This window comes from Sinocyclocheilus rhinocerous, unplaced genomic scaffold (assembly GCF_001515625.1).
Source record: "Sinocyclocheilus rhinocerous isolate Xijiao unplaced genomic scaffold, SAMN03320098_v1.1 scaffold3485, whole genome shotgun sequence".
NCBI lineage: Eukaryota > Metazoa > Chordata > Actinopteri > Cypriniformes > Cyprinidae > Sinocyclocheilus > Sinocyclocheilus rhinocerous.
In genome coordinates, this window is record NW_015634078.1 from 123,573 (window position 1) to 143,280 (window position 19,708).

Sequence of the window (19,708 nt, forward strand, 5' to 3'; positions counted from 1 at the left end):
TTCTAGTTTGCCGGTTGGTCATGAATTTCCACAAATTCAATAATATTTAGGCATTGTTTCTTTTCCTAAATCCTCAATGTCTAACCCTCTAATTTCGCAAAGTTTATTTTATTGTCATTCACTTTGTATCACTGTTTTCGCTCTAAGGGAAATGAAAGATTTCATGGCCATGAATTAAGAATTCATTCGACCCTGGTGCTTTTCTCCTTTTCTGCTTCCAGAAGACCTGGCGCACCTTGTCTTCGCTGATCTGAATTGCAGGTGTGGGGGAGAGGGGGGTTGCTGGAGGTGTGAATGTTTGTAATTATGAATGAATGATGATGCATTTATATACCGTCACCGTCACTCACAGCCGCTCGCACGTGTTTTGCGCATGAGCCGCACGCAGCCCAAAATTAAACTGCTTAATCAACCAACGATAACTTTAATCGATTGCATCTCTTATCGACAATTAATCGGTCATCGATTAATCGTTGACATCCCTAGTTAGATGTGCATTTCAGACTCCTTTTATTTCATTAAAACCTATAGGCTAATTGAGTGAAATAATTCAACTTGAGTTTATAGTGTTGCTATTATGACAATAAAATATGTTAATAGGCCTCTGTAAGTCATAGAATAAATTTACCTTTCAGGTGAATCTCTTTTGCTGTTGTATGTTGCATTTCTCATGTGTAAGTTGCTTTGTATAAAAGTGTCTGCTGAATGAATGTAAAAGTAGCACATCCTTAAATTCTAGATCTATTAACAGAAAACAGACTTTACTCTTTACAAAAACCAACTAATATCTTTTTAAGTAACCATAAAGTGAACAGAGTTTTCATAGGCTACATTACCACTGTTTTTGACCCACTTAATATGACTATAAAATATGAACCTTTTTTATTGTGATTATTAAATAAAAATATTAAACAATAAGACAAAATATTGCCATCCTACTATTGTATTGTAAAATAAGAGTACTGAATAAAAGTAATTTTATTACATAGAAAAAATTACATTTCTAATATGTATGCCTTAATTTCAGACAGTCTTAAATTTAGGGATGCACTGATCTTGATTTATCTGCGATTTAAGTTGCCATTTGTATATACATGCAAATAGGCCTATTCTTATACTGATTGTTTTTGGTTTGTTTGTTTGTTTTGTTTTGTTTATTTGTTTATTTTTAAGTAAGAGACCAGAAAGAATGAAAATATGAGTACATGAACAAGATATTTAATTGCTCTATTACAGGCCAAACTATATGTAGCCATTTATAATTAAAGGCAACCCCTGCAAATTAATTTTGAGCCAAACATACATGTAGCGTAGGAAGTTTTTGATTTAAATTAGATTGTAAAACATTCCTGCATTAAACAAGAAGCAGCAGACAGGCTGAATGAGAGCGCACATTCACTCTGTGACAGCAGGTGGCGCGTATGGAACAGCGGCGATATTAGCATTTCCTTGGTTACCACTGTAAACAGCTGCACTGCACTTATAAACACTAAATATGCATTATACATCAAAATAGCTCTCATTAAGCCATATCACAATATAGATTTTATTGCAATATATTGTGCAGCCCTAATTGAAATGATTATAAGTAAATAATACATTAAAACATTAACATGTACACTGAAAAAAATGTTTCATTCATCCAATTAAAAACATTTAGGGTAATGATTCACATCTATATTTTTTAACTTGAGCCCATGAAAAATAAATAACTTGCTCTTAGGACAAGTTATTTATTTTTCATTGGCTGAAGTTCAAAAATATAGATGTGAATCATTACCCTAAATTTTTTTTTATTGGATGAATGAAACATTTTTTTCAGTGTAGCTTTCAAATATTGTTCTGTTAAATAAACATTCTATTAAAAAAAATTAGAATCTTACATTTACTTACATTTTAAGACTTTTAAAGCACAGATCATATATATATATATTTTTGTCCTGCTCATTGTCAAACATTGACATTTCAGATTCAGTCCCACATTTTAATATGGTTGTCACTTTTGAAACGTACTTAGCAGCATGAAAAATAAAACTTTCATTTAAATTATGAATGTGTTATATACAGAAAGTGAGAAAAGAGCCCTGCCTTTATAATCAATGAGGCTGGTATCATTTCAGTTCAGCCACTCTTGTTATTAAAAAAAGCAAAAACTGTATATATTGCACAGTAAAGAAGAAAAGGGAAATAAGCTAAAACTGTTTCTCTCTTACATTACTGACACCTGTCAATATATCTGTAATAAATATTGATTATTGTCAGGCTTAATGATAATGTTAACATGTTTAATTAGTTTAATATTCGTTGCTGTTTTAATGTTTCTATATAATTATCACAATCATAAACAGGAAAGCAAAATCCTGCATACATGACAATAATCACTCAAATACACAAACATACAAGCTACTTGCATGTGTAAACATGTAAAAATAAGAAAGAAGTAATAAGATCCTGATGGATGAGTGCTTATCTTACAGTTTATCTTACAGAATGCAAGAGTTGTCAATCCAATCCAAGTGTGCTCCCTGTAAAACAGTCCCTAATTAGACTGTACTATGTTTTTTTATATATATACTTATCCCTACCCACTATACCCACCCACCATCCATGCTGTGTTCGACCCTTTAAAAAGTCAATTTGTGTTTATATTAGACAAGACTAACCTCAGTTCCTATTTGTTTGCTAACATTATCAGCAGTGTTACTGAGTTTAATCTGAAGGAAACTGTTTCTGTTTGTTCTGCAGGAGTGTTTGATGCTGAAACAGATGAAGTGAAGTCAGTGATGGAGGGGGATTCTGTCACTCTAAACCCTGATCTTACTCAAATACAGGGAATTATTGAGATACTGTGGCGGTTTGGAGATAAAGGTTCAACCATTGCTCAAATTGATGGAAATAATATCTTATATGAAGATTATGAGTTATTTAGAGACAGACTGCAGCTGAACCAGACTGGATCTCTCACCATCACAAATGTCAGAACCAGTCACTCTGGACTTTATCAAGCAGAAATCAACCACAAAGCTGGAACCTCAGATCAGAAATTCAGTGTTACTGTCAATGGTGAGGATATAATTATTTTTGAATAAGATGTTTTGAAGTTTCTTGTTGTTTTATTCAACTTTACTAAATTGAGATTTAAAGTGCAGCCAGCAAATTTATATTTAGAAATATTACAGAATTGTAGTTTCACAATATTGTGCAGTTGTGCTGTTGTTCTGAATATCATCACTGTGATTGGGCCCCAGGTGATTACATGACTGATATTCAGCACAACAGCATGATGTGGAGTGTGATACTGCTTGAATACTACAGTTTTAGAAATAAATTCACATTGAGTGATATTTTACACACAATTGTCACTTACCGGTTGAAGCAGGGATTAGGTAAAGGATATAAGTGCAGCAGTACAAAGTTTTTATTAAACAAAGAGCCAAAAAACACTCATGGTGCAAGAAAAGAACAAATAGGGTATAATGCAATGAGAGCAGACCAAGAACTAACAGAAACACAGGGCTTAAATACTCAACCAATCCAATAACTGAAATGAGACACAGGTCACACAACTCAATTAATCAGTGCAAAACCGTATAAAACATTAAACACAGACAAAGGAAACTGATCTAGAAACAGTGAAAATCAACTCAAAAGCAAACACAAACACAGAAGACAAGTTACTACAAACATATGGCCAGATATGTTTAGTTTAATTCTACTGGTATTTGGTTTGAAATAATTCAAAGCAGGATCAATTGTTGTATAGAATTACAAATAGTAATTCTAACTGTTGAACACAGACAAGTGCAGTGATTCATATAGTGAAATGTCCCTGTGCTGTTACATGAAATAAGACGACTCATCAAAATAACTTGTTCATCTCAAACGGAATACATTTATTGACCTACATATGCCTTGTTATGGCAAAGCTTTGACTACAGTGAAGGCAGACAGGAGCTTTGTTTTACTCATGCTCAATCAACACATGTAATCACTAAATGTTAATGCTTCTTTCTGAAGTCTATTTTCAACAAAACACATGCAAAACTGGCAAAATAAGGTGTGAAAATATAGTCCATCAGTTTGTTTGCATCCTTGAGTGTGTGAGCACGTCAATGAGGGTTTCCGCTTCCTGCCATCAATCTTATTGGTCTGTGCTGTTCATTAACTTTATGGAGCACCTGTGCATTTGCCCCTCTTTAACCTGTATAGAGAGCAAACTGAATCAACACACACACACACACATATATATATATATATATATATATACAGAATATACTATGTATATATATATATATATATGTATGTATGTATGTATATGCATGTATGTATATGTTAAATAAAGGAATGCATTTAAAGAAAATTAAATACAGTACTTAAATTAGATTAATACCCTAAACAACTTAATATATGGCTCCTAAATGCCTTGTGTAGTAATCATAATATGTAACTGACCGTAAAACTTCATATTTTAGTGCCAGGAACAGTGTTTAAATTTGAATATCTGTCTGTGAATCTGATTCTTGTAGAGCCTCCATCTGTTATTGCTGGGGCTGAAGCTGAAATGAAGAGCGTGTCAGTGAAGGAGGGAGATCCTGTCACTCTTCATGTTCCTCAACTACAAGGAGATGAGCTGATAGTGTGGAGGTTTGGAGATGAAGGAAAACTCATAGCTAAAGCTGATATAGAGGCCAAGAGCTCACCATTATATGATACTGATGGGAGATTTAGAGACAGACTGCAGCTGAATGATCAGACTGGATCTCTGACCATCACAAACACCAGAACCACAGACTCTGGACTTTATACAGCGAAGATCAGCAGCAACAAACAGACTTCATACAAGAAATTCACTGTAACTGTCAGTGGTGAGTAACTCAAGGCTGATTGTAATGATTGTTTATCAGCTGTCTGTGAATAATTGTATTAGCTAAAACTGTTTCTCTCGTACATTACTGACACTTGTGTATATATCTACATCTATATAAATACTGAGTATTGTCAGGCTTATGACAATGTTAACATATTTAATTAGTGTAATCTTCATTATTGTTCAGGGACGCGGGAAGTAGGGGTGCTGAGGGGGCTGCAGCACCCCCTGTTTTCACATAGTTTATTCAGTTTTAGCATTTAATAATTCATTTGTAATGATCTCTGAAATGTAAATATCAATAGAGAAACTCTGAACTGAAAACCAAGAAAATGAAGTGGAGAGAGTGTTTGTACATCTACTGTAAATGACACTCATGTTTATAATGTGTCTGGTCAGTTAGTGTTGTTTATTTATTCCTATGAAGGAATAGTTTATTCTAAAATATAAATTCATAATTTATCCACCTTTATGTCATTGCAAGCGTGTATGACTTTATTTTTTCTATCAAATACAAAATAAGATATTTGGATAAACATTATGGAGCTCTTTTCTGTACAACAGTCGTTTTTAGTGATCATGTCTGTCAAACAATTTTAAGTATTATTAAGTATCATCCGTCATAAAAGTATCATGTGACTCGTTTATTATATTCAAAGTCTTCTCAGGTCATGTGATGGTTTGTGTGTGAACAGATAGAAATATGAGTAATTATTCACTGATCATCTTCCTGTTCACTAAAGCTCTGAAATGCAACACAGAAGCTATTTGAGCTACAAACATGACAGTGGGAATTAGTTCACTGAATGTTTCATAGGTGAACTCGACACACGTGTTTGAGTATGAAAAATAATATTTGAGAATTACAGCAGAGAGTTTCAGCAGACAAACACTTAAACTGCACATAAAGCTGTTGTCTGAGTTCAGAATACTTACACTTACAGCACATGAACACATTTTCTGATGTCTTTAATGTTATTTGTGGAGGCAACTTTGTGAAGGACATTATAAGTTATCATTTCATGGAAAAGAGCTGCATGAAGATTCTTCCAAATCTGCTCATTGATTAGACGAATGAGGGCGAGTAAATAACAGAATGTTATATTTAGTTGTACGATGATGAAAAAGATGTATATTAATATTTACCCAAATGAACAGTTTAAAAACAAGTTTGTTCCTTTCACTAAAACTTTTTTTTTTTGTGGTAAATGTTTTATTAACCAGTTAAGTCATGTTAACACATGCAATATTATTGCAAATTGTTACAGATCTTTAGTAAACGTGATAATAAAAGTGTTTATTAGAAGCACATATGAAGAATCACACAGTATCCTCTCAGTCCTTAATTCATACTGACATGTTCATTTGCAAACCCAATAATAATCTCCTCTTTTCTCTGTTTCTATGTGCTGCTGTCAGTGCGGGTGACTGAGGGAGATCCTGTCACTCTAAACCCTGATACTAAAATACAGACAGCTGATGAGATACAGTGGCTGTTTGGAGATGAAGACACTCTCATAGCTGAAATCAAAGGAGAGACCAGAAAGATTACTACATATAGGGGTCCTGATATGATATTCATGAACCGACTGAAGCTGGACAAGACGACTGGATCACTGACCATCAAGGTTATCGCAATTAAACACAATGGACTCTTCACTCTGAAGATCAGAAGAGGCAGAAAAACCTTATACAAAAGATTCTCTGTTTCTGTCAGAGGTGAGTCACTTCAGTCAGTGTAATAATGATCACATTCTTCTACATTCATTCATTTTTTCTGAAGTGAATTCAGCACAAACTGCTTATTCTTTAGACTCTTTTGCGAGTTTCTCAGATCATTTCGGTCTTCAGTGTGCTTCTGTCTTTGGTTGTCATAAACTTTGTTTAAAAAAATCACTCCATTGGCCTATATAACATATAACCATCTACTGTGACAAAGGGACAAAGCCCCCCAAAATGAAATTACAGCATAAACTTTTCTACACAGTGTTTAGTGAATAGACAGAACTCAAGACCTGTGCTAGATTTCTGGTGCATTTCATGTGCACAAAACCATTTCATCTTTAACACTAGAGGACAATGTCAGTGAGAGCTGTATTTAATTGTTTTTATACAGAATTTCATTTTCATTTTCACACAGCAGTGTAAAGATCATCACTAATAAAACAGCATCTGCATGATCAGTGTGTAGAAATTTCAAACTCTGATGTTCACATGCACACACACTTTATTTAATGACATTGTGTATTTCTATGTTTCTATGCACTGTTCTCACACATGAAGAGAGGAATATAAATGTGATGGAGGGAGATCCTGTCATTCTAAACCCTGATAATGAAATACAGACAGGCGATGAGATAAAATGGCTATTTGGAGCTGAAAACACTCTCATAGTTAAAATCAAAGGAGAGACCAGAGAGATGCCTACATATGTTGGTCCTGATGGGATATTCAGAGACAGACTGGAGCTGAAGAAGGAGACTGGATCACTGACCATCACAAACACTACAACTGAACACACTGGACTTTATACTCTGAAGATCAGAAGAGGCAGAAAAACCTTATACAAAAGATTCTCTGTTTCTGTCAGAGGTGAGTCACTCCAGTCAGTGTAATAATGATCACATTCTTACTCATTCATTTTTTCTGAAGTGAATTCAGCTCAAACTGCTTAATGTTTAGGTGCCATTTACACTACAACGTTTTCAGCCAAAAACTGGAAACTTTTTTATGTGTTTTGACTGTCCGTTTACATGACAACGGCGTTTTGGGGACTGAAAACGCATATTTTTAAAAACGGGTTTCAAAGTGCAAGTTTTTGAGAAGGGTCTGGCTGCAGCTTGGCGCTTGCACTCTCAGACGTGCATTCTCATACACTTGCACTTCCGCTAGCGACGTCACTTGCAGTCTTTTTTATTTTTTATTTTGTTCTATTTATTGATTACTTTTTGTTTGAATCTCTCAACATTTTACAACAGTATAGCCAGGTGGTGAAGACAAGAAAAAAGAAACTAAATTACGAAGTCACTTGCACTCTCCGATACCTGCGACGTCACTTGCAATCGAGTTGAGAGATTCAAACAAAAAGTAATAAAAAATAGAACAAAATAAAAAATAAAGGCTGCAAGTGACGTCGCTAGCGGAAGTGCAAGTGTCTGAGAATGCACGTCTGAGAGTGCAAGCGCCGAAAAACTGCAGCCTCCGGTTGTGCAGGAACACCCTTCTCCCACGACCAGCTCCTTCTTCTTGAGGAGGTCCTAAAATGGCGGAGTGAGAGGTGGTGTTTTCAGCAGGCTCTGAAGTAAAACTTAAAATTAGCCAAGTTATTGATCCAGTTTGACTGTAATAGCCCTATTTTATTTCCTAACAATGATGTCGGACCATGACTACAACTTGATTGCTCTTCATGAAGCCTGCGATGAAGACATGATTGAGGAGATTGAAGTGGACCAGGCTAAAACCATTGAGGACAAGGCCATGTCCAAAGAAGATAAGGTTAACTGGGACCACACACCGATAAAAAACAAAAAAACTAAAAGAAGCAAGGTACAAGACGACCATGCCAAAGAAGACAGGGTACATGACCATGCCAAAGAAGACACGGTGAACGCTGTCCTCCGGGCGGTACAGGCGCTAACCCAAAAAATGGATGACCAAACTCAGCGATTTATACGCTTCGAAAAGCAGATTAAGGCCAATTCATCAGCCATTGACAAGAACAAAAAAGACATATCTGAGCTTCAATCCCAAGTAGCTCATTTTAAAAAAGAGAATGCAATTCTGAAAATATCATCGGACATGTCCAAGTTTCTTGTGTTTTAATTGTTTTTTGTTTTTTTGTTTTTTTGCCTTACATGTATTGTGGATCCCCTTAAGGTTTGATGCTGATTGTTATTGTATTTGATTTTATTCTATGCTGTTACCTCTATGAGTTCTTGTATTCTATGTTTAATAAAAAAAATTTAAAAAAATTTAAAAAAAAAGAGAGTGCAAGCGCCAAGCTGCAGCCAGACCCTTTTGAAGTTTTTGAAAAAGCCACCGTTATCGTTTCCGTGTAAACACCCAATACGGAAATCTTTGAAAACGGTGACGTCTTGCGCATGCGTAGTATGTGTTCGGTATGTAGACATGCGCAGTACGTGCCGATTATAACACTAGAGGATAATGTCAGTGAGAGATGTATTTAATTTTTATTTTTTATTTTTTATACAGAATTTCATTTTCAGCACACTTTTCACACAGCAGTGTAAAGATTATCGCTGATAAAACAGCATCTGCATGATCTGTGTGTAGAAATGTCAAACTCTGTTGTTCACATGCACACACACTTGATCTAATGGCATCTGTGTATTTCTGTCTTTCTATGCACTGTTCTCACACACGAAGAGAGGAAGATAAAAGTGATGAAGGGAGAATCTGTCACTCTAAAGCCTGCTACTGAAACACAGACCAGTGATGGGATACAGTGGCTGTTTAGAGATAAATATATGGGGAATTATATGATAGCTGAAATCAAAGAAGAGACCAGAGAGATCTTTACTACATGTGATGATCATGGTGGGACATTCAAAGACAGACTGAAGCTGGACAATGAGACAGGCTCACTGACCATCACAAACATCACAAATGCACACGCTGGACTCTACACTCTGATTATCAGAAGAGGCAGAGAAACCTTCTACAAAAGATTATTTGTGTATGTCAGAGGTGAGTCACTCCAGTCAGTGTATAATGATCACATTCTTCCTCATTCATTCATTTTTTCTGAAGTGAATTCAGCACAAACTGCTTAATGTTTCGACTCCCTTCAGAGTTTCTTCAGATCATTTCAGTCTTCAGTGTGTTTCTGTCTTTGGTTATTATAAACTTTGTTTTAAAAATCACTCAAATGGCCTATGTTGTCATATAACCACCTACTGTGACAAAGTGACAAAAGCCCCCAAAAATGAAATTACAGCATAAAAGTTTATGCAAAGTGTTATTGAAGAGACAGAACTCAAGAGCTGTGCTAGTTTTCTGGTGCATTTTCTGTGCACAAAACCAGATCATCTCTAACACTAGAGGATGATGCCAGTGAGAGATGTATTTATTTTTGTTGCTGTTGTTTTTATACAGAATTTCATTTTCAACACACTTTTTAACACAGCAATGTAAAAATTATCACTGATAAAACAGCATCTGCATGATCAGTGTGTATAAATGTCAAACTCTGATGTTCACATGCACACATACTTGATCTAATGGCATCTGTGTATTTCTATCCTTCTATGCACTGTTCTCACACATGAAGAGAGGGAGATAGAAGTGATGAAGGGAGATCCTGTCACTCTAAAGCCTAATAATAAAATAGTGACAGAAGATGAGATACAGTGGCTGTTTGGAGATGAAGAGCAGCAGACTGTCATAGCTGAATTAACTGGACAGAATGGAGAGATCTTGACATATGATGAAGTTGCTGATGGGAGTTTCAGAGACAGACTGGAGCTGGACAAGACGACTGGATCTCTGACCATCAGAAACACTAGAACTGAACACTCTGGACTCTATAAACTAGAGATCACATCCAGCAGTGGGGTTTCAGACCAGACATTTTTTGTCACTGTCAAAGGTGAGTAGCTCAAGTCAGTATAATAATGATCATAGATCTTCACTAGCAGTTATTCCTCATAATTATGTTCTTCTGCAGATAATTCAGCTCAAACTGCTTAATGTTCAGACCCCATTCAGAGTTTGTTCTGCAGATTATTTAATTATTTAGAAATCTATGATTACAGTTTTAAAATCTCCCATTGAACTACACTGTGAAATAAATTCTGTTCTATTGCTGCCCCAACAAGTATTTCCTTAAGCTTATGTTTCAGCACTCTGTATGAAGTTCACTTGGATTTATAGTTTTGTCTTTGAGTTATCAAATCTGAAGCAGAGACAGTTGTTTATTCATGCCATCATTTTAATGTGGAGAGCGCATTAACATGAGAGCATATGCGTGAGTGCAGTTTTCTCAGATATACTGTGTGCTCTGCTCTCTCTTTGATATTGCGTGTGCTCAAACATTGTCCTGTGCACTCGTGAATCTCTATGTGCTCTTGTTCTTGGAATTCTCTTCTCTCATGGTTTTATTGGTGTTAGAAACTGTCAACCATCAGACTTCCTCGATTGACCAATTAATATACCTTTAAAATTTAAAGAAATAAAGGAGCCATTATTGTATGTTGAATATACAAACTTCATGATGTAGCAACTTCAATTTTAGTCAGACAGTTTTCTAGGCACTTTTCTATTTTGTATTTATTTGAGTGCTTATATAGTTTATATCAGTGCTTCTCAGGCTGTATCCGAAATCGCCTCCTATACCCTCATTCACTATTCCCTACATTAGTCCACTCATTCAGTTCACTTGAAGGAGTGAATGAAAACGAGTGAGTGAATTCGGACACTGAGTGCACCGGAAGGACTGCCGCTTTTGCATAGTTTGCTTGCTGTAGGCCTAATAATCATTTGAAATGGGCAGGTCCAGTAGTAAGATTAAAGGAATTATCTTGAACTCTTGTCACGGAAATTATGTATAAACCCTAGTTAAACAATTTAATAGTCAATTTACAATGAATTTGTACTTGTGTTGTATTACGTTGTATTACGCCGTGGACGAGTGTGTTTGTAAAATGAATGGATGGATGATTCAGCTGTGGGCGCCATCTTCTGGTGAGACAGACGCGTGACTCTCACAGTGCATTATGGGTTATCTCTAGCCGTTGAGTGTACATCGGTTGCACACTAATTTTTGTGGTGCATTGTGGGATTGAATGAGTGCACTTGAGAATGCCCACTATGGTTTCGGACACCACTTAAAATGGCTGTCCCCTCAAATAGTGCCCTATTTTTTATGAAGGAAAAGAATGGTGAGATTCTGTTGTTTGTGCTGAATATCTTGAACTTTACAACAATATCATGATCTTATGTGTGTGATTTGGCTTCATGCAGTTTATTCATTCAAATTTCAAACAAATGATTTTAAGTAAATTAAAGAGCGATTGTCCTGAGAGAAATGGCCTTCTAGTGAATCTTTTAATGCTACAAACATCCGAGATGTAGAAGCCTAAAAGATCCAAGTAAACTTTACATTTCAGTTTGCATATTCTAGTAGATGCATGACTGAGTTAACAAATATAATGTTTATTTGTCAGAAAAGTGCTTAAACTAGATTGAACTCCTCAAATGAACCAGATGTGCTGCTGACAATCTGTTAAATGATTTTGTACATTGTAAATGCTTCACTTTAGTTTTGATGTCTCATATGAAAAAATTCAGATCAGTACATTATCTGTTTTTAATTAATCATTGTCTCTGTATTTTCCTTCAGATTGCACAGGAAAGCGAGTGAATGTGAATACAGTCGCTGATTCAATGAAGCCACTGTTGAATGGAGAGTATGTGGATGTAGTGAATGAGGAGGAGGGGACGAGTTCACTTTAACAACATAAGACCCGCCCACCAGTATCAATCACTCTGACATCATCAACATTCAGCTCCAGCTACAACAAAACATTTTTAATTTGAAAGATGCTATCTGTTATTACTCTGACTCTACCAAAACTAAAAAATATATTTTCATCTTTTTTATTTTGTTTGGCAATTTTTTTAATCCATAAACAAAAATTATAGGCTCAATTCCTACTCTTTCACATTTTCTGATTGAGGTTGACACACTGCTCATCTTTTTGTTTGACTGGCAATACAAAATGTGTCAGGTTTTTGAAACTATATGAAAAATTCATCTCTTTTGACTGATTAAGTTCAGACAGCTCTCTTGCATTGCTCTTTTATTTTATTTTTGGATTATTATATTTTTCCCTTTATTGTAAGCTACCTATCCTTTTATTGTTTAAATTTTCCTAATCGCATGAAGATTAAAGTATCTTGAACTCTTGTCACGGAAATTATGTATAAACCCTAGTTAAACAATTTAATAGTCAATTTACAATGAATTTGTACTTGTGTTGTATTACGTTGTATTACGCCGTGGACGAGTGTGTTTGTAAAATGAATGGATGGATGATTCAGCTGTGGGCGCCATCTTCTGGTGAGACAGACGCGTGACTCTCACAGTGCATTATGGGTTATCTCTAGCCGTTGAGTGTACATCGGTTGCACACTAATTTTTGTGGTGCATTGTGGGATTGAATGAGTGCACTTGAGATTGCCCACTATGGTTTCGGACACCACTTAAAATGGCTGTCCCCTCAAATAGTGCCCTATTTTTTATGAAGGAAAAGAATGGTGAGATTCTGTTGTTTGTGCTGAATATCTTGAACTTTACAACAATATCATGATCTTATGTGTGTGATTTGGCTTCATGCAGTTTATTCATTCAAATTTCAAACAAATGATTTTAAGTAAATTAAAGAGCGATTGTCCTGAGAGAAATGGCCTTCTAGTGAATCTTTTAATGCTACAAACATCCGAGATGTAGAAGCCTAAAAGATCCAAGTAAACTTTACATTTCAGTTTGCATATTCTAGTAGATGCATGACTGAGTTAACAAATTATTGTTTAAATTTTCCTAATCGCATGTATACAGTTATTCTTACTTGTATCTTCTTTTCTTTGATCATTTTCATCTGTTTGTTTTTTTTTATTAAACAAAATATTTGATCAAAGGGAGAAAAAAAAATTTCTGTTTTTATGAGCCTCTAGAATCTGTCCAGTGAAAGTGAGAAATGTTAAACTCACATGTAAAAAGCTTCTTTGTCATTTTAATAATGTTACACTTCATACCTGTTACTTTATTAATGTAATACTAGTTTTGATTTTGTGTGAGTATTAGAAAGTGTGATCTGTGCTTTTAATAAGACGTTTTGCCACAGCAGTGCTTCTCTAACCACTGTATTCGCTGTTTTTATAAAATTAACACCAGTACCAGATTAATGTTGATGTTCAATACTGATTACAGTCTGTTTCCAAAGCTCTGTATTCAAGCTGAAGCACTTAAATTAGCCTCGTTGCACTGGTAGCAGAAACACAAAAAAAACGGCTTTGTTCAGTTCTAGTAGTGATATGATACCACATGCATTGTGCTTTGTGTTGTTTTATTAAATTTAACAACAGCATCTGCTTGATGAATAATGTGCATGTTATATATTGATATATCGCTGATCTTAATGTTGGATCATTTCTGTCCTCTGGTCTAGTGGACAAACACTAAAGTACTTAAACTAGATTGAACTCCTCAAATGAACCAGATGTGCTGCTGACAATCTGTTAAATGATTTTGTACATTGTAAATGCTTCACTTTAGTTTTGATGTCTCATATGAAAAAATTCAAATCAGTACATTATCTGTTTTTAATTCATCATTGTCTCTGTATTTTCCTTCAGATTACACAGGAAAGCGAGTGAATGAATCAGCGACTGTAGAGATGCCACTGTTGAATGGAGAGTATGTGAATGTAGTGAATGAGGAGGAGGGGACGAGTTCACTTTAACAACATAAGACCCGCCCACCAGTATCAATCACTCTGACATCATCAACATTCAGCTCCAGCTACAACAAAACATTTTTAATTTGAAAGATGCTATCTTGTTATTACTCGACTCTACCAAAACTAAAAAATATATTTTCATCTTTTTTATTTTGTTTGGCAATTTTTTTAATCCATAAACAAAAATTATAGGCTCAATTCCTACTCTTTCACATTTTCTGATTGAGGTTGACACACTGCTCATCTTTTTGTTTGACTGGCAATACAAAATGTGTCAGGTTTTTGAAACTATATGAAAAATTCATCTCTTTTGACTGATTAAGTTCAGACAGCTCTCTTGCATTGCTCTTTTATTTTATTTTTGGATTATTATATTTTTCCCTTTATTGTAAGCTACCTATCCTTTTATTGTTTAAATTTTCCTAATCGCATGTATACAGTTATTCTTACTTGTATCTTCTTTTCTTTGATCATTTTCATCTGTTTGTTTTTTTTTATTAAACAAAATATTTGATCAAAGGGAGAAAAAAAAATTTCTGTTTTTATGAGCCTCTAGAATCTGTCCAGTGAAAGTGAGAAATGTTAAACTCACATGTAAAAAGCTTCTTTGTCATTTTAATAATGTTACACTTCATACCTGTTACTTTATTAATGTAATACTAGTTTTGATTTTGTGTGAGTATTAGAAAGTGTGATCTGTGCTTTTAATAAGACGTTTTGCCACAGCAGTGCTTCTCTAACCACTGTATTCGCTGTTTTTATAAAATTAACACCAGTACCAGATTAATGTTGATGTTCAATACTGATTACAGTCTGTTTCCAAAGCTCTGTATTCAAGCTGAAGCACTTAAATTAGCCTCGTTGCACTGGTAGCAGAAACACAAAAAAAACGGCTTTGTTCAGTTCTAGTAGTGATATGATACCACATGCATTGTGCTTTGTGTTGTTTTATTAAATTTAACAACAGCATCTGCTTGATGAATAATGTGCATGTTATATATTGATATATCGCTGATCTTAATGTTGGATCATTTCTGTCCTCTAGTCTAGTGGACAAACACTGATGCAGCTTTTGCTTCCTAACAGCTGTTTTAAATGCAACACATAAACAATGTGCCTAAATATACATTTGTATGTACTAAATATAATAAAAAGACAAATTGTGTGTGAAATGTGTTGCTGCATACTGTATGTTCTATGATTGATGTACAAAATCAGATCTACAGAGTAAACTGAATATGACCAGATATAGTTGAGGGGGAAAAAGCACATAAAATCAAATTATTTTGTAGGTGTGTTAGTTGAAATCACAAACACCCAGGAAGCTATAAAATCAGATTTTGTTTAATTAGTCACTGAATGAAACAGTGCAGCATAATAATAATAATAATAATAATAATTTTTGTGTGTCAATTGAAATATGACGTTTTAAATTATATTTATTACATTTTGTTTTTATTATTTTACAGCACATTTTCAGATTGAGGTTGACACACTGCTCATCTTTTTGTTTGACTGGCAATACAAAATGTGTCAGGTTTTTGAAACTATATGAAAAATTCATCTCTTTTGACTGATTAAGTTCAGACAGCTCTCTTGCATTGCTCTTTTATTTTATTTTTGGATTATTATATTTTTCCCTTTATTGTAAGCTACCTATCCTTTTATTGTTTAAATTTTCCTAATCGCATGTATACAGTTATTCTTACTTGTATCTTCTTTTCTTTGATCATTTTCATCTGTTTGTTTTTTTTTATTAAACAAAATATTTGATCAAAGGGAGAAAAAAAAATTTCTGTTTTTATGAGCCTCTAGAATCTGTCCAGTGAAAGTGAGAAATGTTAAACTCACATGTAAAAAGCTTCTTTGTCATTTTAATAATGTTACACTTCATACCTGTTACTTTATTAATGTAATACTAGTTTTGATTTTATGTGAGTGATCTGTGCTTTTAATAAGACGTTTTACCACAGCAGTGTTTCTCTAACCACTGTATTCGCTGTTTTTATATAATTAACACCAGTACCAGATTAATGTTGATGTTCAATATTGATTACAGTCTGTTTCCAAAGCTCTGTATTCAAGCTGAAGCACTTAAATTAGCCTCGTTGCACTGGTAGCAGAAACACAAAAAAAACGGCTTTGTTCAGTTCTAGTAGTGATATGATACCACATGCATTGTGCTTTGTGTTGTTTTATTAAATTTAACAACAGCATCTGCTTGATGAATAATGTGCATGTTATATATTGATATATCGCTGATCTTAATGTTGGATCATTTCTGTCCTCTGGTCTAGTGGACAAACACTGATACAGCTTTTGCTTCCTAACAGCTGTTTTAAATTCAACACATAATCAATGTGCCTAAATATACATTTGTATGTACTAAATATAATAAAAAGACAAATTGTGTGTGAAATGTGTTGCTGCATACTGTATGTTCTATGATTGATGTACAAAATCAGATCTACAGAGTAAACTGAATATGACCACAAACAGTTTCACTGAATGAAACAGCACTAAATAATAATAATAATAATGTTTTGTGGTCGATTGATATATGACATTTTTTTTATTATTATTTTACAGTTTAAAAGTACAATCTAGACAGGCTTTTATTGCGAATCTCAAGTGCTGCCACGAAAAGACTTTTTAAATGCACTTCATCTTTTTCAGCACACGATGGCAGTAGAAGAAAATAGAAACGTATATAATCCGTTTTACATTGTAAATGTGCAATAAAAATGTAGAATAATAATTTTAAAAAACCGTTTCTATTTGAAGTAATTTCAAATAATCACATTTCTATTTTCTATTTCATTTTTCTATTTTAATCTTTCTGCTCATCAAACAATCGATGAAAAACAACACGTAGGCTACCAGATTTCAATAAGCAGCACAACTATTTTCATCGAAAAATATATATTATGCAAATAAATAAACAAAAAAGAGACACATATCAACATGACTGTCAATTTTGAATATATATATATATATATATTTTTTTTCGTGCACGTGAATTATTTCTCATGCATGTGAATTGGGTTACGCATGTGTGCATCGCGTCTTTTGCGTTAATTATTATTGAGATCATTCTGGCTCCATATTCCTCTCTTGCCAATTGAAATGCGTAATCCACTCATTATTACAGTTTCAAAAGTCCACTTGCTGTCACGGTGACGGATGACAAATGCGACTTTGCAGTTTTGCATTTTTTGTACCTCAAGTCAACTTGCATAATAATTTAGACTGTATGTCCATTTGGATTATAATAACGATTGCTCGTCCAGTGCCATGGCTGCTGACGTTAGCTTTACTTATTTGCTATCATCACCGTGCGTGTGCATTAACTCCGCCCACCCTGCTTCTGATGACGTCACTCGTGTTTTTTTTATTTTATTATTATTATTAAATTCTTATTTCAAATTACCGACTCACACTTTTCTCATCCTAATTTTACAAGTTGAAAGTTACAAAACAACACACGCACAGCGCTGACTGACTCTGATAACGGCCGGGTGTTCTCTGAGTCCGATCGATTCGGGTATTACACACAATGTTAAACAGACCCGGGACCCGAATTAATAGATTGGGACCCGGCTGACCATTTAAAATATAGCCCCGAACCCGTACGGATCCCGGGTCGGGTCTCGGGTCCTCCGTGTAGACCTCTAGTCATCTGCATTATGAGAGTCACATGTTGCTGAACAACATCATCCTGAAAGCATCCAAGAAAGAATGATTCACTGGTAAAATTTTATAGTTAAATACTATAAATGTATATGTTGTTTGCATATGGCTTTATTTAATCAGAATACACAAATTTGTTTTGAACGGCCTTCAATGGAAGATGTCTGTGTAGTTACTGTGTAGACTGTGTAGTTCTAACCAGCAGAGACTAACAGACCATGCTAACCAGAAGAGAAGAGAGAACTCAAAATACACAGTGACCTACAGAATACATGTACTGTAAATTCTTAACAATAAAGTGTTATGAATGTTCTAGTACAGGGGTGCCCAACCATGTTCCTGGAGATCTACCTTCCTGCAGAGTTCAGTTCCAACCCTGATCAAACACACCTGTCTGTAATTATCAAGTGCTCCTTCAGATCTTAATTAGCTGGTTAAGCTGTGTTTGATCAGGGTTGGAGCTGAACTCTGCAGGAAGGTAGATCTCCAGGAACAGGGTGGGCACCCCTGTTCTAGTATAATTATAGCAAAATGTTAATGGAAGGAGACCATTTCATGAATCCATCTTTGGGAACAAAAAGGTTTTCAATCATCATCCGTATGAAAAATCTTAAAGATAAATATTACACATAACTTATTTAGGAAAATATAGATTTTAGAGATTTTAGAAGATATTTAATAACTAATGTACAGATTATTAAAAAGAAAAAATTTTTAAGGCCTTGTTTTTCTTGTTTTTCCAACTAGTTAACGCTCCAGCAGGGTCTTTAGAAGAGATGTACTGTGTACACCATTAAACAGGTTATAAACCCCTGATAAAATACATTAAGTACCATGATTTTAACAGAAGCACTTTACACTGCAGCCTGTTTACGGTTAAAATGTCTTTAAATTTGCAGTTTTTCTTTCTCATCTGCTCTCAATTGATCTATATTCGCACAACATACATGTTTTGTTGATGTGAATCATTCAGATTATTGTGCTGAGCTCATATCTTGCTAAAAACATTTAATGTGGTTATTTAGTGACTGATGCAGCTGATGTCAGTGGTTTAGTTGCTCTGTGGAGTTTCATTGTGGTCTGTGGGAAGCAGAGAAACACTGACTTAACCAAACAATGATTTTAACAACAGAGAAACTTGATCAGACCAAACATCTGTAGATCATGGGGTTCAACAGACATGAATGAAAATATGTTAAAATAGTCATGATGAGAGATGAAGATCAAACTAGAGCAGAGTGTGTAGAAGATTTTTATTAATCCAAATAGGAATTAATCAAGTATAATCATTATGAATATAGCCATTTAAATATCCAGTTCTACTTCCATTATAATCCCATATGCCTGTGTGTAAAAATGCCTACGTGGCAGAATGTACAGACCACAGATGAGAAACATCTGGAAAACATAAGTGGGGGCTTTCTTTCTTTACCATAACAAGACTAGAGAGGGGGGGCCTTCTCTCTAGGCCCTAGGGAGAATTGTATGCACAAAAGAACCATTCTGTGTATGGAAAACTGTATGGAATATATACCCCACGCCTTAAAATCCAACCTGTATAAAAGGGGAGGCAGAAAGACATTCTGGAGATTTTTCTGCAGAAAACTTCTCCACTTTATTCTGATGTAATAAAATGTATCTTCTGGCATCAAAACCCAAGACTGAGCGTGAT

The 19,708-nt window shown here is 34.7% G+C and overlaps 1 protein-coding gene across 1 annotated transcript in view; it reads left to right on the forward strand.

The window, feature by feature from the left end:
* Positions 1-2,490: 2,490 nt before the first annotated feature.
* LOC107745430 (uncharacterized) overlaps positions 2,491-19,708 on the forward strand; it is a 26,785-nt gene continuing 9,567 nt past the window's right edge. Inside the window, exons 1-8 of the mRNA XM_016559311.1 lie at positions 2,491-2,527; positions 2,653-3,063; positions 4,527-4,865; positions 6,287-6,586; positions 7,151-7,459; positions 9,254-9,574; positions 10,158-10,475; positions 14,243-14,325. Coding sequence (XP_016414797.1) covers positions 2,491-2,527; positions 2,653-3,063; positions 4,527-4,865; positions 6,287-6,586; positions 7,151-7,459; positions 9,254-9,574; positions 10,158-10,475; positions 14,243-14,325 — 2,118 coding nt within the window. The remainder of the gene's footprint in view (positions 2,528-2,652; positions 3,064-4,526; positions 4,866-6,286; positions 6,587-7,150; positions 7,460-9,253; positions 9,575-10,157; positions 10,476-14,242; positions 14,326-19,708) is intronic.